The sequence below is a fragment of the Mirounga angustirostris genome, unplaced genomic scaffold, assembly GCF_029215605.1.
Source record: "Mirounga angustirostris isolate CCGP_5_RB_7025 unplaced genomic scaffold, mMirAng1.0.hap1 SCAF_9, whole genome shotgun sequence".
Classification (NCBI taxonomy): domain Eukaryota; kingdom Metazoa; phylum Chordata; class Mammalia; order Carnivora; family Phocidae; genus Mirounga; species Mirounga angustirostris.
In genome coordinates, this window is record NW_026991717.1 from 6216907 (window position 1) to 6237459 (window position 20553).

Genomic DNA, 20553 nt, shown 5'->3' on the forward strand with positions numbered 1-20553 from the left:
TTCTGACTTGTTCATTTTAGCCATTCTGACTGGTGTGAGGTGGTATCTCATTGAGGTTTTGATTTGGATTTCCCTGATGCCGAGTGATGTTGAGCACTTTTTCATGTGTCTGTTGGCCATTTGGATGTCTTCTTTGGAGAAATGTCTGTTCGTGTCTTCTGCCCATTTCTTGATTGGATTCTTTGTTCTTTGGGTGTTGAGTTTGATAAGTTCTTTATAGATTTTGGATACTAGCTGGGGGAATTTTCAAGAGTTTGCCCCTCTTTTACGTGATTTGATCTTTTTGCCTGGTTGCAGAAATCTTACCCTCAGGGTCTGTCTTGGTACTGACTGTTCTGGGCCAGTTTTTCCTGGGATACAGTGTGTCCTTTCAGTATGTGGATACTTTTGTTTCAGAAACATCTGGAAGTAGATCTTCATGGAATGTTTATGAGCAACTCTGCCTGTTTGTTTGCTTCAATTACAGTTCTCCTTTCTGCGCATGCTGCTGGCCTTGGCTGTCTTCTGTAACTCCTGTTCGCTCTCTATTCCATCCATAAATTTTATGTAACATAAAATTTACCATCTTCATTTTGAAGTGTACAGTTGAGTAGTGTTAAGCACATTCACGTGGTTGTGTGATCCCTCTCCAGAATTCATCTTGCCTAACTAAAACTCTGTTCCCATTATGTTCCCATTAAACAAGTCCCCATCCCCTCCCACCTCAGCCCCGGCAACCACCGTTCTACTTTATACCTCTGGTTTTGACTACTAGGTACCTCACATAAGGAGGTCATGCCGGATCTGTCCTTCTGTCTCTGGCTTATTTCACTTAGCATAATGTCTTCAGGGTTCGTTCATGCGGTGGCAGGTGTCCAAGTTTTCTCCTTTTTTAAGACCGAATAATACTCCTTTGTATGCATACGTCACATTCATCCTTTTCTCCTTTTATCCATCAATGGGCACTTGGGTTGCTCCTGCCTTTTGGTTATTCTGTGGATAATGCTGCTGTGATGATAGGTGTACAAGTATCTTTTGGAAACTTTTGTTTTAATTCCTCTGAGTATATGCCCAGTGGTGGAATTGTTTGATTATATGGCTATTCTATTTTTTAAAAATTTTTTGAGAAACAACCATACTATGTTCAGAGGCTGATTTCTTGATGGGGAAATATAAAGAGTATAGTTCCCCAACAAGTAATTTTAAAATCAGTCTTGTTTAACATTTTGTTAATTATCTAGATATGAGCGTTTTGCCATCAAATCTCCATTTGCATGTAAGTAATGAAATAATTCCTATTGTATAAAATTTAAGAATGCTGCATGAGTGTGTCTATGTAGACAGAAAAGTGATTTGTAGAACTCAATGTAGGCAAATATACTTTGTGTTTACACATATGCTTTTTTAAGATTTTACTTATGTATTTAGAGAGAGAGCACACAGTGGGGAGGGGCAGAGGGAGAAAGAGAATCTCAAGCAGACTCCCTGCTGAGCACGGAGCCCAACGAGGGTCTGGATCTCACCACCCTGAGATCATGACATGAGCCGAAATCAAGAGTCAGAGGTTAACCCACTGAGCCACCCAGGCGCTCCAAAACATACGCTTTTATTGCACGTCCTCCCTGAGGCCAGAAGATGTACCCTGGTTATATCAATTAATGCATTCCCTCCACTTAACTAGGGGCAAAATACGGAGAACTGATGTGCCAGAGAGCTTCATGTGTCAGAAATGACACGAACAAGCACACAGACACACGGACACATCTTTTGTCTTGACTCTGTTGCCTACAGAGTAAATTGACCCTCAAATCCTCCATGGTCCAGTCTAGACGCTAGACCAGTGTGTCTCAACTGGGGGCGATTTCGCCAGGAGACATTTGACCATGTCTGGAAGCATTTTTGGTTGTCCCAGCTGGAGGGGTGCTGCTGGAATCTAGTGAGCAGAGCCTAGGGGTGCTTCTGAACATGCTACAGTGCACAGCCCTCCCCCCCAACAGAAAATTATCCAGCCCCAAATGGCAGTGGTGCCCAGACTTTAGGCCCAGACTCCCTCGTCAGCATCGTCTCTAGCCTCTGGGTAAATCTGCCCTTCCAGCCTGATCCTGGTGCTCCTTATACCCAGCACCAGCTGAATTGCTTCCTCCAGGGCCTTTCACCTCAGCGTCCTTCTCCGATGTCAGAGCCCAGCTCAGTCCTCCCACCATCTCCATGAACCTCTGGTCTCTCCAGCCACTGCCCTCTTCCTTCTCAGACTGCTAATTTGGCACTTAATTAACAATAGAAGGTGGTACCTGTGATCTTCCCAGCATGACTGAAAGCACCTTGAAGGTCATGTTGATATGATTGGATTTGAAAGAGGAAGCCCCACTGCCCCTTATGGACCCCAGCGGGCACCTCTGACCTGACCCTCTGGCGGTTTCCATGGCAGCCCTCCCGCTACCGTGGGCCACAGCGGTTGAGTCAGCACCACGGCTCCGCGGGCACAGCAGTCAAGCACACCGAGAGTCACCTTTGTTGGGGAGTCCTGGCTAGATGGAACCCGAGCCCAGGTGTGAGCCTGGTACCCAGGCGAGTATTCATGCTAAGCCTGGTTTCTTACCCGAGCTCTAAGAAAGGGATGCGGACAAGTACAAAGAAAGGTGCCCATTTTGCCGCCAGCGGAGCCCAGGCGGAAGGGTCTATCTTAGGAAGCCTGGGAGACATCCCACTGGGCAGGGCTTGCTCTGCCACAGCTGGACGGACGGAATGCATCCGTGATGATGGTGATGATGATATGGTAATGACAGCCATCCTGATGCATTCAGAACATGTTGTGGGGCAGACGCCAGGCCAGGTGTTTGATATAGGTTATCGCGCTCAGTCCTCACCACGGTTCTGGAAGGAAGCTGGAGGACTGAAAGGATAATTTGCCCAAGATCACCCAGCTAACAGAGCAGAGCTGAAATTTTAAACAAGGTCCGTCTGACTTCAGAGCCTGTGCTCTCAGCCACCACCTCCCTGCCTTGAGTGTGGCCAGGCAGTTCCACAGGTAAGAATGAGCTATCACTGCTCATGGAAGAGATTCATGCTAGGGAATGCCAGGGCGTGGGGGCCATCCGTGTGGGCTCACTTGAGAGGTGGATGACCCAGGGGCTCAGGTGTCTGTTGGGAATCAGGAGCTGGTGTGTCAGGTCCGGCTGCTGGCCTGGTGCCGGAAAGGCCCATGAGGTCTCCGTTAGGGCCACACCCCAGCTACCACGGGGTGCTCTAACCCTTCTTATTTTTGCTTCCCCTCTAGGTGCACTACATCCTTCAGGAGGTGGTGATGGGTGGGATGGTGTTGGAAACCAACATGAATGAAATCGTGGCTCAGATTGAAGCTCAAAACAGGCTGGAGAAATCTGAGGTGAGTGCACAGCTGTACTTTTGCCCCGGCTGGTTCCAAGAGCCTGGGGCAGAAGGAGGAATGGATACCTGTGTTGGTTTTTGTTGCTGGGAAACCTTAGGGATGTTTTTGCTCCTCTTTCTTCCTTGAGTCCATCAAAACCAATTGACTTGAAGGCCAGTGCTGAAAATTAAACATGTAAGAATTAAGGTTAAAAGTGTGAACGGAAAAGTCAGATGGCAGAGGAGGACAGACAGCTCTGGGCTTGGGGGATTATGGCCCATGTTTGTGGTTTGTCATTCCTCCTTTCAAAGCTACACGTTCCCTGGAGGGAGACAGAATGCCCTTCTCAGGTCCCAGCGTGGTTTCCTAGAGCTGTGGCAGTCTGATTTCCCAGCGGCCATTTCTCATGGTGTCTTTCAGAACCTCGGAGTTGCCAGTTGCCTTATTTCCAGTTAGCCTTCTACTCAGCTGCAGTAGAGTATGGGCTGGGTTTGCAGATAACGTACCCCAGCCCACCCCCACATAGTGCTCACAGTCGGGGCACCTGGCTGGCTCAGTCGGTGGGGTGTGTGACTCCTGATCTTGGGGTTGTGAGTTCAAGCCCCACGTTGGGCATAGAGATTACTTTAAAAAAAAAAAAAAATGCCCACAGTTATTTCCGTCCTGCCCCTCTGAGGTCTCGCCATCACCTCCATCAGCCTTCCTGGAGAGTAGAGGCTGCAGGCATGCACCTTCACATGTGGCAGAAATAGCAGAATAAGTTACCTCTTTAATGAGCTGAGCGTCTTCAAGAGCTTCATTGCTCCTTGTAACAGAACTTGATCTTGCAAAACCAGGGATTCCTCTGTCTGTGAGGTCTGGCGGTCCTGCTGAAGAAGCTTTTCCAGACCACAGCTAGAGTGGCACGACAGTTCTTTGAGGGAGGCAGGCCGGGAAGCTTCCAGGAATAGTAAGTGAGTCAGAGGCAAGGGGTTTGGAAAGCAGAAGAATGGAGACGTGCTGGGCAAGAGTGGAACTGGAGTCAGTCTCCTGAAAGCAGTCGGTAAGGAGGAAATGGTTCTGAGAGTCTTGTCGGCTTCTCCCCTTCTCTGCACACTGCAGGTGAGCCAGAGGGGAGCACCGACCATGGCCGCCTTCCTCTGTGTTTGTTACCAGCCTTTCCGTGGCCGTGGGTACATCAGACCCATGTCCTTCCTCCCATCTTGCTGCCACATGACATTTCCAAAGCCAGCTCTTTCCCATCTCACGGTGTTCGTTGGCAAGCAGTTGCCCTAAGCTCTGACTTTCCTTTTCCTTGTAAAAGTTTCCCTGTGATTGCACTTGTCTCTAAGGGTCAGCCTCTTGGGGAAGGGTTTTGTCTTGGAGCCTGAAAAGGGCCCCCAATACTATGACTCGGTTGAACCATCTCAGGTTATTGCAGCAAAGCACCTGCAGTGTTCCGGGCACTGTTAGGTGCTGGGGCTACAACACTGCGTAAGCCACAGCCCCTCCGGGAGCACAGAGTGCAGGTCCCTACCCCATGGCTCCCGTCAACCTCGAGATCGTCGTGTTGGCTACCTTTGAGGAATAAGGACGAAAAATCAAAACGCGCATCGTGTGTGTTCAGTGTGGACGCTTTCCAGGTCTCCGTCGCTTGTGTTTCTAAGCATTAGGGAGATGACACTGAGTGTGTGTCTCATGCCCCTTCCCATTTCTCCTCAGGGTGGCCTTTCAGCAGCGCCTGCCCGGGCTGTGTCTGCTGTGAAAAACATCAATCTGCCGGAGATTCCTCGGAACATCAACATTGGTGATCTCAACATCAAAGTCCCCAACCTGTCCCAGTTTGTCTGAGGGCCCACGGCTACTGAACTGCAATCCTTGAAGCAAGCCAAGCCGGTCCTGCCACAGACCCCACTCTGAGACTTAGAAGGGTCAGGCCCTGGGCCCTGCCCCCTGCTGCCGTGGAGTCGGGGGTGGGGGGAGCGTCCCAGGTTCACGGCTAGCGCCTACCGGCCTCTGATACATGTGGCCACTGCAGATGGGGGGGACCCCCCGGCTTGCTCCGTGGGGGTCCACGTGCCCGAGCCACTCGTACCTTTACCTCCTGCATGTAGCCACTCCCAGGGACTGGGCACTGTCCGGGGGTCCACCTGCTTCCTAGAGCCCACCCCTAGGACATTCTCTGCCTAGAGTCTGCATCCTTAGCACTGCCATGCTTCTGAGGTCCTATAGCATTCACTCTTGCTAACGAGGTGCCATAGCTAGAACAGGGCCGACCCTTCAGATTAGGGTATGTGGCGAGTGGCAAACAAGGGCAGAGTTTGATGAGAACCAGAGTTGCCTCCTGGCTCTACTAGGGTTGTCATGCCCAGAGTCCTTTCGTCTAGGCAAGTTTTCTGGTTCCCACCACCTACGGAATATGTTTCCCTCACTGTCATAGTCCTAGCTCTGTTTGCGCAGGACTTGATCCAGATCCTGAACCTGATACGTGCTGGTAGGGAGAGCACCCCCTTCCCCACGGCTGTTTCTCCAGCTCAGCCACAAGGTCCCTTATGAAAGGGGAGAAGCCCTGCGTCTGTGGAGGGCAAAGCTAACCTGTGGAATATCTCAGAATTATGACTCTTTCCAGGTTTAAATACATTCTTCTCATGAGGAGCAGATGGGTCCGTTGCTGTGTTATAAATGATGAGTTTTCTCCATACAGGAAAGCCACTGCCATCTACACCCGCTTGTGGAGCAGGAGAGCCTAAGCTGGGATCACTTGTTCTAGAACTGGCACTGGGCAGGCTGGGGACACGGGAAGCGTGCTGGCCAAGACCGGTGGCAGCACCGTGTCTTCTCCCTGGCGTGAGAGCAGTCCCTCCCTGAGCTCTGCTTCTGGGCCCACGCTGTTCCCCACCAGGTGGCTGGCTTTGGAAAGGTGTGGGTTTTTACACGTGATGAGAAGCCTCCTTCTGTGGGTAACTTCGAGCTCAGACTGTGCCTTAGAGTGGTGCCTCGTCCAGCACCGCCTCGGCTGCCGGTCTCAGGGCCTTGGGGAGCTCAGCGCACCGTCACAGCAGTCTCCCAGCTCGGGGCTTTCTCGTGCCTGCTGGCCGGGGGCCTAGGCTCTTCGCCCAAGCCTGCTGCCGCTGCAGAGCCCGTCTGAGACGGCGCCCGCGGGACCACCGTGCTTCTGTGCTTGGTGCCCCGTGCTCCCTGCGGCCTCTTGTCCTCACTCTTTCAGGCCCTCCCTGGTAGCCTCGGAGGCGAGTGTGCTGATCCGAAGGTCGGCTCTCTTCCGTTGGAAGAGAGAGATGGAGGTCACCCTATCTGATGTCACCGCTGATAGCATTCTTTGAAAGGTTTAATTTTTTTTTAACAGATATTTCAGGGCATTCACATCCCTCTCGCACATTTGCTAAATGTGGAATAAGAAAGAAGGAAGAAGACTGATGTTTACTTTGCACGTACTGGAAGGCAGTGTGAGCAGGATCCTTCCACAGCCCTTATAACAGATGTTATTGTCTTCATTTTGCAGGTGAAGAAAATAAGACTCAGGTCAAGTCACCTGCTTTTGGTTACACAGGGCTAAGAATTGAGACTCTGCTTGCCTAAATCCAAAGCCCATTTTCTTTCACTGCTCAATGGCTTCTCCCAATTTTATCCTCTTTGTTATAGATAAGGAAACCAAGTCCGAGGGAGGTTATAGTAGCTTCTTACAAACCCTGATCAAACCGAGCCAGTTTGCTCATGGGACCAGTGACGGTGTTGTAGAGGGTGAGAGCTGGAGGCCCCCTGTGCTGGCCTGATGAGGGGACAGCAGCCCAGAGTGTTAGGTGTTGTATTGAGAGTCACAAAGCTAGAGCCTAGTCACTTTTCTTGAGTTTATTTCTTTGTTTTGTGGTTTCATGTATTACTTCAGGACAGTCGGGTGCCCTGCATTGCCCGGGACAACCTTCCAGTGTTCTTAGCGGCTAGAGACCGTTGCTTTCTGCCCTGTTCCCACAAACCACTGACTGGTCCCGTAGACCCCCAGCAAGTCAGCATCCCAATCACATCCCTCAAACTGCCTCTAAAAGTGGCCTAAAACTTCAGCCTGCTTTGCTTTTTTTTTTTTTTTTAAGATTTTATTTATTTATTTGACAGAGAGAGAGACAGGGAACACAAGCAGGGGGAGCGGGAGAGGGAGAAGCAGGCCCTCCAACAAGCAGGGAGCCTGATGCGGGGCTCGATCCCAGGACCCTGAGATCATGACCTGAGCTGAAGGCAGACGCTTAACAACTGAGCCACCCAGGCGCCCCCAACCTGCTTTTTTATTTGGAAAACTCCATCTCTTTGGACAAACCACAATAATTGTTCATTAACTACTTGAGGTTGCCTGCAAATCCAGCTAGATCTCTTGTCTGCTACCAGCAAAACCATAAACTTTTCTTTTTTAACTGAAAGGAAATTGTATGCCTTTTTTGAAGAAGGATACAGATTCTGCTGCTTGAGAGATGTCAGTTATGAAAATAGGGACTGGGCCTAAATTTGAGAGTCCCTGGCTCTGGACGGTTTACACTGAGGGTTTCCTGAAATGGGACAGAATATTGGGTTTCCAGTGCTCACTGCCCCTAATTAAAATCTGAAATTCTTCTGTTAATGCTGCTTCTAAGTGCCTGGTGCATGTCAGGCTCAGCTTCCTGATCTTGTCTCTGCTGAGGACCTCTGAGTGCCCACACTGAGTGACTGGCAGTCTGAATTTGTAGTGATTGGAGTTGGTGACTGTGTTATATGGAATATTTAAAAGACAAGAGCCCATTTCCCACCGCTAGCAGCCCCCATCATGCCCTTCTGGCCATGCTCTAAACAGCCTTAGTTCAAGCTGCTGTAACAAAAAGACCTTAGACTGGGTGGTTGAACAGACATTCCTCACAGTTCTGCGGTCTGATCAAGATCAGGATGCCAGCAGATTTGATGTCTAGTGAGAACCTGCTTCCTGTTCTGTAGACTGCCGTCTTCTTGCTACGTCCTCACGTGGCCGAGAAAGTTCTGGGTTCTTCATCCCCTTATAAGGGCGCCAGTCCCATTATGGGACTCCACCCCCATGACCTCATCCAAATCTAATGACCTACCAAAGGCCCCCCTCCAAATACCATCACATTGGGGATTAGACTTCAGTATCAGAATCTGGGAGACACAGATGTTCATCCATACAGGGCACCTAATTCCTTACCTTTCCTCTTGGCCTCGTCATAGCCCTGTGCTTGTTACATTGAGGATTAAGTTGGGGTATCTTGAGTCTTCTCAAGTCCCTGTTATTCAGGCCTCTGCCGCTTACAGAGCCAGCCCTTCCCCCCCCCACCCCCACTTCCATGGAGCCACCCTAGCGAAGTGCTCTCTGGCCCCAGCTCCCCCAGAAAACCAGGGGAGCATGCCGGCTAAATCCTGTCTTGTGGATCAGCCTCCCCGTCCCCAAGATTGATTTATTTAGAGAGAGAGAGCACAAGCAAGGGGAGGGCTGGGGGTGGGGAGAGAGAGAGAAGCAGACTCCCTGCCCAGTGGGGAGCCCAACTCGAGGCTTGAGATCACGACCCAAGCCGAAACCAAGAGTTGGACCCTCAACTGATTGATCCACCCAGGCACCCCTGGACCAGTCTCAGAGGGGGTTTCCTTAGTATAGCCATCTGTCTATGGCTTTCCAAATAGGATGCATCAGTGGTGCCTGAAGATAAAACTGGGAGTGAATGTGATAGCCAGGATGGAGAGCCATTTAAGTATGAGAGCAACCCAGAGGTGTTGTCAGCTCCCAGCGAGCGCCCTGCTCTTCAGCTTCCCGTGCCTTCTGCCCTGCCTCCCGGGTTGCCTGTCTCACTGTGCGCACGGTTAGTCAAGTGCCCATGCACACCCATGTGCCACCGGCCCATGCTCACAGGCTGCCAAGTGGCTGTCCCCCTGCTCGAGACTTTGCCCTCTGTGGAGCACAGAAAAGCTCCCATCTACTGTGTTCTGTCAGCAGTCGGCAGATATGCAGACAGGCCCCCTTTAAGGAAATAGTTCCATGGAAATGATTAATCTTTTCCAAAAGACTGCACATTCTTTGCTATTTCAGTGAATCAATGTTTTTAAAAGGAAATATATTCATGTAGTTCAAAATTTAAGGTAACCGAAGGCTGTTCAGCCAGATTCCCACCCTGTGCCCACAAACCACGAAGCCCCTACCTCTGATAGCAACAAGTCTTTCCAATTTAAAGGATTAAGAAATAAAGTCCCTGGATTTTTATTACCAAAACCGAGAGTGTTCTCTTTCTGAAAGAGTTACAGCGTCCTGGGATCGAGCCCCGCATCGGGCTCCCTGCTCGGCAGGAAGCCTGCTTCTCCCTCTCCCACTCCCCCTGCTTGTGTTCCCTCTCTCGCTGTCTCTCTCTCTGTCAAATAAATAAATAAAATCTTAAAAAAAAAAAAAAAAGAGTTACGTCCTTTTTGACTTCGGTGATTGGCCTTAGCCTGTTACAGCCATGCCACCCCCTGGACAGAGGAGGGGCCTCTCAGACCACCCCACATAAAGTAGCTCCCCTACTTCTGCCTCCCTACCCCAGCGCTGCACTTTGTTTTTCCATGGCACTCCAGCATGCTGTATATTTGGATTGTAACTACTGTCTGTCCCCCGCTAGGATGTATGCCCCCCAGGGGCGGGGTTCATCCCTCATTTGGTGCTGTGTGGACAGTGCCTGGTGCATACTGCTCAGTCAGGTACTGTTGAGTGAGTGAGGGTTGAGGGAAACAGCAATTCCTTCTTTCGAGAACATGTAGCTTGTGCTCTCCGGGGCCCTGTGCTTAGTCCTTTGGGAAGGAGAACCAGAGCAGTAGTGTTGGGGGTAGCAGGAGGGGAGGGACCAGGTGAAGGCCTGTGAAGGCTGAGGGAGAGGAGAAAGGCAAAGCTGATGACTGAGGAACCCAAGTGACGGGAGGACCGGCAAGGGTGTTACTTGAGAGAGGAGGAGGTGGTTTGGGAGGAAGAGAGACCCAGAGTTCGGATGTGGACACGTTAGATTGGAGTTGCCTGAGAGTAGCTGGGGCAGCCAGCTGGGAGCCTGGGAGTGGCCAGGAGAGGAAATGGGCTGAAGCTGTGGGGGCGAGCAATGTGGCCGAGAGATGACGGGAGGGTGAGGACACAGCCGTGGGCAGGGGAAGGGAGAGGAGAGAGTGGAGCAACCTCACATCAAGGGAGGGGCCTTCAGTGGGAGAGACCAAGGGGTTGGGGACGAAGAAGACATGGCCTCTGAGCTCGCAGTTGTCCCCAAGTGAGTCAACACAGCGAGGGAACTTGAAGGGTGCTTCTAGTGAAGTGGCAAGGCGGTCACGTAGGAGTGTGGGTCATAGCGCCACTCTGGGACGCACAGAGCCTGCAGAAGGTCAGCGTCTGCAGCCAGAAAAGCAGGAACCAGGTACTCCTGCCTCAGCGTTGTGAGGGTTAACTGAGAGAACTGCTGTAGACCATGGAGGGCCCCCTAAACTGGCTGCCATCACCCCGGGGGCATTTAGCAGAGGGAGTGGCAGAAGATGCGGGAAGCCAGGAGGTTTGATGGTGCTGGGAGGGAAGATGACAGAAGGCGGGAGGCGAGCCAGGGTGGGCCTCCCAAGACAGGCGGCTGGCCTGGCCCCACCAGTGAGGCCAGGCTCATATCCAGAGGCCTCCACTGGATAAAGTGGTAGCAGAAGTGGGGAGGCTCTGGAAAGCAAAACTTTTCTTAAAATGAGGAGCAAGCTTCTCTGATCAGTAGGACGTGAAGTGTGGGAGACACGGCCTGGAACCCCCAGTCAGCAGGAAGGTGAGAGGTGCTGCAGGCACAGTGGAAGGAGTCTGTGTTTGGCCAGGACTGGGGTGAGGGCCTCTGGTCAAGCAGGCCTGGCTGCTTCCCATGAGAATTGGGATCTTTGGGCCTTTGCTAGAGCAAATCTTATATTGTTCAACTCTGACATCAGCCTGGGCTCCTGAGAGCCTTAGGAATAGGGATGCCCTCCCCTGCCTCCTAGGATTGGGCCACAGCTTCAGGAGGGCAGGTTGAACAGGTAGATTTCTCAAAGACGGGGGTTCACTGGGCCTCCAGATTGAGGTGATCCTCAAAATATTTGCCCACGAGCATGGCTCAGGCACTGACCGATCAGAGTGGAGGTACCAGACAGGGAGTGGGGGTGTTACTGGTGGTCCATGTTGGCCTTGACCAGGAAGGACCCTGCCTCTCCTGAGGCAACAGAAGAGAAAACCCAGGAGGCAGCCACTTCCTTACCAGCCTGGGTGCAGCCAAGATGAGCCCCTGGGTTTGCCTGTGTGGCTTGGTGAGTCAGCGTGCCTCCTCCAACGTGGGGCAGTGCCATGGGTGGGGGCCTTCCCACACCCCATCTCTGGACCCTCACAAGCCCGCAGTGAGGCTGGAGGCCAAGAGACAGCCACAAAGCCAAGGCACGCCCCACGGCCAGAGACCACTACTTCTGCCCTGGGCAGACTGGGCGTGAAGCCCTCCTCCGGCCTCTTGGTCCTGAGCACTGGGCCCTGAATGCCCTTCCTTTGACTCCTCCCCAGGCCTCCGGGTAGCGCCCAGCTGGCCGCCCGCCACACGACTCTCGCTCGGGCAGCCTGGCATGAGGTAGCTGCCTCATGCCAGGCTGAGGTGGCGGCGACACGTACAGCCGGGGAAGTAATCCTTCCTTGCTCGGAAACTGAGACAAGCTACTATTTGAACTGTCAGCTGCTTAGCCGGCTTTCCTGGAGCTTCCTTTGTGTGGCTGGGAGGTATGCTGGCTGCTTTCCCGGCACCCATCCCCTGGGAGGAGGCTCCCACCCCGATGCTGGCCTGGGGCACTTTGGGGCCTTTTCTGCTGAAATTCCCTTCCTGAATGTCCCGGCCTCCTCCTGCCTCCTCTCCAGCAGCTGGGCCCTCCTGTGCCCTCGGAAGTGCCGACCAACCCATCAGCCGTTTAAGTGCATGACGATGTCACAGCTTTGGAAGGAAATCCCAAGGTCCAAAGTCTATGCCAAACAGGCAAGCGCCACAGTGATGCTCCCTGGCACCGAGCAGCACCTGGCTCAGGTTGACAGCCCAGAGGGGGCCTCCCTGTCAGGTGCACCGGAGCTGCAGGGCTCAGGGTCATACCTCACTCCCAGCCCCCAGCCCCCAGCCCCCAGCCCAGCCCTGCAGAGCTGCTCTGGGCTCCTGTGGCCCCAGAAAGGCCATGGACCCAAGGCCGGGCTGGGCTCCCCTGGCCTCCCAGTGACCTCTAGCTCCCATGTGTCCTCGGAGGTGGTGCCTTTGTTCTGAAACTGCAGTCCCCAGCCTTGTCCCTGGTTGAAGCCTCAGGTGGCCCAGCCCCTATGTTCTCACCCCTACAGAGCCCCCAGGGTTAAGCCCCCTCCCTGGGAGCCCACTGCCCACCAGTCGCAGATACTGATAACCAACTGATTGTCCTGGAACCCGCATGTCACCCCCACGTCCCCCCATCCCCTGCCTGGACACCATCGCAGCCCCTCTACTGTTGCTCTACCCCCCCTTTGCCTCCTCATGGCCTATTTTATCACCCAGCAGCCAGACTGAACCTTCTGAAGCCTTCTGAAGCCTTCCATCAGACCACAGCACTGCCCTGCAGCGTTGAAAACCTTCCAAAGGCTTCCTGCTAGGCTCAGAACAAGACACATGGCCCTGCCTCGGTGCCCCCACCTGGCTTTCTGTCCTCCTCTCCTGCCGCCCCGTCTGACTGCCCTGTCCAACCGTCCTGGCCTTCACGGTTCCGTGAGGCCTTCACCCTCGCCTCCCTGCGGCCGGCCTTCTGGTCTCCCTCACTTCGGGAGAGCCTCTGCTCAAATGTCTTCAGAGGACCCCCCTCCGCCGCCTGCTTTCCCAGTCAGTCCCTCCCCCTCCCCCCGCTTTGTCCTTCTCGGCACCTGTCACCTGACAGGACGGCCTGTGTAATGTCTCTTCTGCTTTTTTCACTATTTACTGCTGTTGTTCTGCTGGTACCTAGCACAGTGCCTGACCCCCGTCAGCTGTCAGTCAGTAAATGAGGCCTCCATGCTCGAATGCACGTTCCCGTTTCCTTCTCAGTCTCCCGAAGCTCTGCGCTCACTCCAGGCTTCAGGGCCGGAAGCTCTGTGGGGTGGGAGTCATGGGGCCTGACTTCGTGACTCACTGTGTGACTCCGAGTGAGTCACTTAGCTGCCTGCTTCAAGTTGTAGGAATAGTGTATGAGACATAGACAGAAAGCCCTAAATGGGGTATAAACTTGGTTTTGAGTCCTGGCTCCAGCAGGTCAGCTGTGTGACCTTCGGCAAAATACATAACCTCTCTGTGCAGGTTCCTCATCTGTGAGATGGGAATAAAATAGCTGCCTTGAATCAGTCGAGCTTCTTGGTTGCAAACAATAGAACCTACCCAGTAGCTTCCTAAAGGGCTATGGGGAAGCTCTCACAGGTTCAAAGGGAAGGTGGAAAGCCCAAAACCAAGGTGACCAGGACACAAGGAAAAAAAGTCCTCCGGAAATTATCACCGACACTGCCAACCCTGGACCCCAGGGCCGCAGACCCTGCCGGCCTTCCTTGAAGACACAGACTCCTAGGCAGGTGCCTCTGATTGGTGAAGTTCAGGGGCTGGGACTGTAAGTAGAAGAGGCCGGCCCCAGCATCACACGGTGGGGAGCTTGCCGAGTGAGGTGGAGACAGCTGTCCACCACATCGCGTGCCACGGGCTGTTGTGCAGATGAAGACTTAATGCAGGACTCTCTTCTACAGCTGATGGGAAACTGCCTGGTGGAATCCACTGGAGTTAACATGCTTATCCTAGGACTCTGTGGTGCCAAGTGAGTGCACGTGTCCAACCAAAAGATGTGGACAAAATGTTGATAGCACTATGCATAATCGCCAAGAATCAGGAACAACTGAATGCCCGTCTAAATGGTATGCATGAATATTTATTCATACCCTGGAATGCTGCACAGCCATGAGAAAGAGCTGACGACACCAACATGCTGCGACGTCATGAGATGTCACGGTGTCAGACATGAACAGAACGCCGGACATAAGAAGCCAGGCACAAAACAACGTAGATTGTGTGATTTCATTTTTTGCACTGCAAACATGGGCCATGTGAACGAATGGTATTAGAAGCTGGGATAGCGGGTATCCTTCTGGAAGCTAGAGACCAAAGGGAGCAGGAGCGGGGCTCCTGGGGTGCTGGGCATGTTAACTTTTGATCCGGGTGCTGGTTTCACTTGTGTGTTCCCTTTGTGAAGCTTCATTGAGTTCTTCACTTATGATTTTGTATTTTTCTCTAGGTTTGTTAAACCTCAATAAAAAATAACATGGATTTGAAAAGAAGAAGAAAAAAGAATTAATCCATGGGAAGCACTGCCTGGCCCATGGTATGAGCTGAATAAATGTTAGGTCACTGTCGTTACTGTTGTCCTTGTCACTGGTTGGTCTCTCCCACCCCTCAACTCCCCTCCCTGTCCTCTCAGACTGGAAGAGACCCACATGTCTACAACCCTCGGTAGACAGAGCTGGTACCACCATCCAGAGACTGAGCTCATTTGTGGGGAGATGGAAAAAACCTCCAGGATTGTACATCTCAGCTCCTTCCATCACGAAATTAGCTAGCTACACACAAAGGCCAGGGGGCCAGAGAGTGTAAGAGTTTGCAGATTAAGGGCTCTTGAGCAGCTAGAGTAGGTGTGGAGACATCGAGGCCAGGGAGGTGACCAGAGCTGGGGCCTTGCAAGGCTATCCTGAGGACAGCAGGAAGCCAGCAAGCGACTGTGTGTATTGGTTGTGCATAGACAGGGTGATGATGCGTCCCGTTTTGCACCCTGGCTTTAGTGCAGAGAATGGAGGAAAAGGGAGGGAAAATATCCCAGGAGGCCTTCAGTGGCGGCCCAGACCAGGTCAAGGTGGGACCATAGAGCTAGACATGGAGGTTGCGTGGGACGTCATGGGATTAGAGCTGACAAGGCTTGCAGCTCGTCCTGTGGCATGGGGGGAGGTGATGACCAGGGCCCTGGGCAGCCATGGGGATAATGGGACCCTGTCTTGTCGGGCACCGTGGGAGAAGCAGGATTGGGGGTGGTAGGTAAGTTAAGTTTGGGAAGCAGAGCAAGAAGAGATGAAATGCAGTGGGCAAAGTCTGTGGAGGGCGGGTCACGGAAGGGAAGGGGAGCCATGTGCTCAGAGAATGATTAGGAGAGTGGGGGCCATGGAAGGAGGGTTTCTGGGGCTCAGTGGGGAGGGTGCACAGAGTGGGTTGTGGCCAAGGATAACAGCGATGTGGGGCCTGGTGGACTTAGCTAATCTCTACATTTGCAAAACTGTGAACTGGGTACTGGTGAATGGGAGGACCCTGTCCATGGGGAGAAGAGAGCCCAGCGCAGGGTGGTGGTGCCTGGGACAGCAGCTGGACCACATGTGAGGAGCATTTGCATGATCTCCATCTCGTAGAGGGGTTAATCCGAAACAGTGGTAATAATAGGGGAAGCATCGCTCTTCACCATCTTTCCTTCTTCTCGGCTACCGGCGCTATGAAGGTCAAGCTGTGCAGTTTCAGTGGGTACAAGATTTATCCCGGACATGGCAGGCGCTACGCCAGGACCGACGGGAAGGTTTTCCAGTTTCTTAACGCAAAATGCGAATCCGCATTCCTTTCCAAGAGGAATCCTCGGCAGATAAACTGGACTGTCCTCTACAGAAGAAAGCACAAGAAGGGACAGTCGGAAGAAATTCAAAAGAAAAGAACCCGCCGTGCAGTTAAATTCCAGAGGGCCATCACTGGTGCATCTCTTGCTGATATAATGGCCAAGAGGAATCAGAAACCTGAAGTTAGGAAGGCACAACGAGAACAGGCCATCAGGGCTGCCAAGGAAGCAAAAAAGGCTAAGCAAGCATCTAAAAAGACAGCCATGGCTGCTGCTAAGGCTCCCACGAAGGCAGCACCTAAGCAAAAGATTGTGAAGCCTGTGAAGGTTTCTGCACCCCGAGTTAGCGGAAAACGCTAAGTTGGTGGACCAGATTTTTAAATAAAATCTGACTATAACTAGAAAAAAAAAATAGGGAAAGCATCAGTGGTAGACGTTATTACTGTTCGAAGGATCCATTGCCTCTCTGTACTCTGGGGGAACGTGACACTTCCCACAACTTCGCCATCAGGCTTGACGACCCGACCCTAAGTGAGGTGCACCACTTCTAAGAGGAAACTTTGTTACTGCAGCGTAGCAGGACCTCAGTGGACTGCCTCAGCACTTCCTGGGTTTGGGGCGCTTCCTCTGCACCAGGTCCTATGGGGTTAATCCTCACACAGCTCTGTGAGCACAGCAGCCAGACATGTGATTGCATTTATGTGCAATTTGAGAAACATAAACTCATCCATAATGACAGAGAGCAGGTCAGTGTGGCTGCCTGGCGATGGGGCGGGGAAGAGGTGGGGTGGCAGGAGGGATCACAGTGGGGCTCGAGGAGACTTTTGGGTCGCCAGGTACCTTCGGTCTCTTCATTGTGGAGAGCGCGTCACGAAAAGGTACCTGTCAGGACTTGTGGACACTGCATGTCAAGTGTATGTCAGTTTCAAGAACACTGTTCTTAAAGAACACCCAACTCGGGTGGCTCAGTTGGTTGGGCGACTGCCTTCGGCTCAGGTCATGGTCCCGGAGTCCTGGGATCGAGTCCCGCGTCGGGCTCCCGGCTCAGCGGGGAGCCTGGTTCTCCCTCTGGCCCTCTCCCTTTTCATGCTGTTTCTCTCTCTCTCTCAAATAAATAAATAAATAAAATCTTTAAAAAAAAAAAAAAAACACCCAACTCTGCTAGACTGGAATTCTAACGAAATTCTTTTTTTTTTTTTAAAGATTTTATTTATTTATTTGAGAGAGAGAGCACATGAGAGGGGGGAGGGTCAGAGGGAGAAGCAGACTCCCTGCCGAGCAGGGAGCCCGATGCGGGACTTGATCCCGGGACTCCAGGATCATGACCTGAGCCGAAGGCAGTCGCCCAACCGACTGAGCCACCCAGGCGCCCTCTAACGAAATTCTTATCCCTATCTCACAGATGAGGAAGATGGGGCTCTTCGGGATGAGAGCACTGGCTGACGGTCACACAGCTACCAAAGGGTGGATCCGGAAGGTGAGCCCCGTGTGCCCGAATCCCAAACCGTGCCTTTCAACCTTGAAGGAGTCCGCATGGCTGGCGGGGTCCGAACATGGGCTACATACGGGAACCCCAGAGCCAGCCCCTGCTTAAACATGGGGTTCCCCAAGAGTCACGCTGGGATGAGGGGAGGTGGGCAGACCCCAGGCCCCCGTTTGTGGAGCACCCACATCTCCTGGAAGAGTGGGGGGCGGCGGCGGCGGCGGGGTATTCCCTCACTTAATGCCTCACCACAGCACTGTGAGGCAGAGTGCTGTTTCTATTGGCAGATGAGGAAACTGAGGCACACAGGAGCTACCTGCCCGCTCAGCTAATCCATTCCCAAGCCAGGATACAAAGCCTGATCCTTAACAGTCACTGTCCACCCTCTGCCCCCCAAAAGTACCAGTGTTGGACACAGGTCTGGCCTCTTTCCTGAAACCTTCAGCCAGGTGCAGACCCCTCCAGAATCCTCGAGGGGGCTTCAGTGACCACCAGGCCCATGGCCTCACTTCTCCTGTGGACAGCAGGTCTTGGGGACCACATTCTGTGCAGATCCGAGTGTCAGGGAGAGGACCGACCCATCTCCAGAGAGCTAGGCCAACGATGGGGGGGGGCTCTTTCCTAAAACAGCTTGGGGCCCTTCTTGGGATCCCTGGAGCCCTAGGGGCAAGGCTGGGCAGGTGGAGACCCCAGGGCTCTGAAGAGGAGAGCTTCCAAAACGGCGCAGCCCGAGAGCCTTACAGCAGGTCAGTGGGGGCTGCGAGGGGAGAGGTCCCTGGGTTGAGAAGGGGTCAGACTGTCCAACACCTGGCGTTTCGAAGACGGGAATTCTAGAAAAGGTCTCAGGCTGCCGGAGCAAGAGGAGGAGGCCCTGGAGGAGCGAGCCGGTTGGACCAGTTCTCCCTGGGGTGAGGTGGTTGGGGCCCCAAGGGCAGGCGGGAAGGACACGTCACAACTTTTCCTCTGACCCTGGAGGCAAGGGAGGCTATGACATGGGGTGTGGCGTGAGGGGTCGGGGTGCTCTAGGTGAGCCACGGGGTGAGTGGGCAGAGGCTGGCCTGGAAGAGGCTGAGGATGGGCTGAATGGTGGCCCTCCAGAAGCTAGGTCCACATCCTAATGCCCAGAATCTTGTGAACGTGACCTTATTTGGGAAAAGAATGTTTGATAAAATTAAGTGAAAATTCTGGAGATGAGATCCTCTTGGATTACTTAGGGAAGCCCCACCTCCAATGACAAGTGTCCTTATAAGAGACACCCCAAGGAGAAGGCCATGTGATCACAGAGGCGGAGATGGGAGGGACACAGCCACAAGCCAGGGACCGCCTGGGGCCACCAGAAGCTGGAAGAGACAAGGAAGGATCCTCGCCTGGAGCCTTGGAGGGAGCATGGCCCTGCTGACACGTGCATTTCAGACATCTGGCCTCCAGACACTGAGAGAATACATTTCTATCGTTTTAAGCCACCCAGTTTGTGGTCATTTGTTACCCAAGCCCTAGGAAACCAAAACAGCGGAGGTGAGAACTGGCCTATTACAGATTCTTCTGCTGTACAGCGCAGCCCCTGGGTGGGAAAGGAGGTTCACAGACTGGCAGGGGGGCGAACGGAGGGAGAGGAGGGGAGCGGGGCGGCAGTGTGGCGGCCTCGGGCGGGCTCAGGTGGGGCGGGCACAGGAAGGCCTACAGAAGGCGATGGATGGCCAGGGCTGCGGGCAGGAGGTGGGCAGAGGCCTGGAGCTCTCAGAGGGATGGGAGAGCCAGGCTCCAGGAAGGGGATTCAGGAAAGGGCACTTTCAGGAGATGGCAGGGCCTGGGAAAGGATGTGGGAGGATGGCCAAGAAGGCAGATAGGGAAAACCCCAGAGCTGCCGATTGCCGGGGGGCAGAGGCCCGGGAAGAGGCAGGGCCAGAGCAGGGCACAAACCTTGCCAAGCTGGTCAAAGATGGACACTTGGACGGCGGGGGTCATCACTGAGGGCTTCCTGTAGGGGCCGATGGTGGTCAGCGCTATACACACTGTTTCTCATGTACTTCTCACAACAACTCCATGAGGGACTGTGCCCATTTCACAGATCCTCATCTGTGAAGGCTCCAGGGGAAGTAACCGCCCAAAGTCAGTTAACTTGCTGGTGCGCGTCAGACCCTGAGAGGAAGCCATGTGCCTGACCGCAAAGCTGGCCTCCTACGGAGCACCCTGGCCTGCCCTGGGGAGGCTCCCCGGAGTGGGGTTCTGAGGGAGCTCTAGAATGGGAGCCCACCAAGGGGTGCAGAGCTCACTCTGCCTTCCTGCCCTGCCTGCCTGTCCCTTCTCACCCGGGCTCGGGACCTCTGTCCCTCCCACTGTGCTCTGGGTCCAGTCTGTCCCTTCTGCAGTCCAGGACCCTGCTGGGCCCAGCTCCACATCAAAAGCCCTTTCCTGCTTCCTGCCTGGCCAAGGCAATTTGCTCCCAAAGCTGCTCTGTGTCCTCCTTTTTTTCAAACAATGTGTTTTTAATCAATTTTAGAATAAAACCCAAACTGAATTCTTGAAAACAACAGCAAAGAGAAATAATAATAAAAGCATCCCAGCTCCAGCAGCCGCTCGGGTTCACCCTCCCTCCCTCTCAGATAACCTACCTCCTCAAGCCTGTAGTTGCTGCTTACCAAGCCTTAATATCCCCAAACTGCCCCCTCCTCCACTGAGTCTCTCCACCTCTGGAGAGCCCATACCCCGTCCCAACAGCTCTCCCAGCCTCCCACCTGACTCTCCTCCAAGCGGGTCCCGGACTGTCCCCTAGGAATGTAAAGGGCAAATCTATCTCCAGTAGTGTCTGTTTCTCAAAATTCATCAGGGACTCAGCATCCCCTAGGGGCAGCGCCTAAAATCCTTAGCATGGCATCCAAGGCCCCAATGTCCCATCCTCACCTGCCCCAGCCTGATGCCCCACCATGCACTTGACCCTCTGCCTTTGCAGATATTGGTCCCTCTGCTCAGGACAACCGCCCTCCACCTGTCCACTAGGCTAATTCAACTCCATCCTCGAGACTCAACCCAAATAGCTCCCCCTGTTCACTGACCCTCTCCTGCCCTTCCCAGGCACAGAGCAGACCTCCTGCCACTGTCACAATAGTGT

At 53.3% G+C, this 20553-nt stretch overlaps 3 protein-coding genes across 5 annotated transcripts in view; all 3 read left to right on the forward strand.

Annotated features, from left to right (window-relative positions):
- AP3S2 (adaptor related protein complex 3 subunit sigma 2) overlaps window positions 1-5980 on the forward strand; it is a 52876-nt gene extending 46896 nt beyond the window's left edge. For both annotated transcript variants that reach the window (XM_045899403.3, XM_054513310.2), the window contains 2 exons: window positions 3257-3364; window positions 5048-5980. In XM_045899403.3, coding sequence (XP_045755359.1) covers window positions 3257-3364; window positions 5048-5176 — 237 coding nt within the window. In that variant the 3' untranslated portion in view covers window positions 5177-5980. The remainder of the gene's footprint in view (window positions 1-3256; window positions 3365-5047) is intronic.
- Window positions 5981-15805: 9825 nt separating this feature from the next.
- On the forward strand, window positions 15806-16373 carry LOC123862260 (large ribosomal subunit protein eL24-like). The gene has a single exon (XM_045901852.3). It carries the CDS (start codon window positions 15848-15850, stop codon window positions 16319-16321), a length of 474 nt encoding a protein of 157 aa, XP_045757808.1. The 5' UTR covers window positions 15806-15847; the 3' UTR covers window positions 16322-16373.
- A 2087-nt stretch (window positions 16374-18460) lies between these two features.
- The window catches only part of ANPEP (alanyl aminopeptidase, membrane), a 34308-nt gene continuing 32215 nt past the window's right edge, over window positions 18461-20553 (forward strand). For both annotated transcript variants that reach the window (XM_064569882.1, XM_064569883.1), the window contains exon 1: window positions 18461-18959. The gene's annotated coding sequence lies outside the window, so the exon portion shown is untranslated. The remainder of the gene's footprint in view (window positions 18960-20553) is intronic.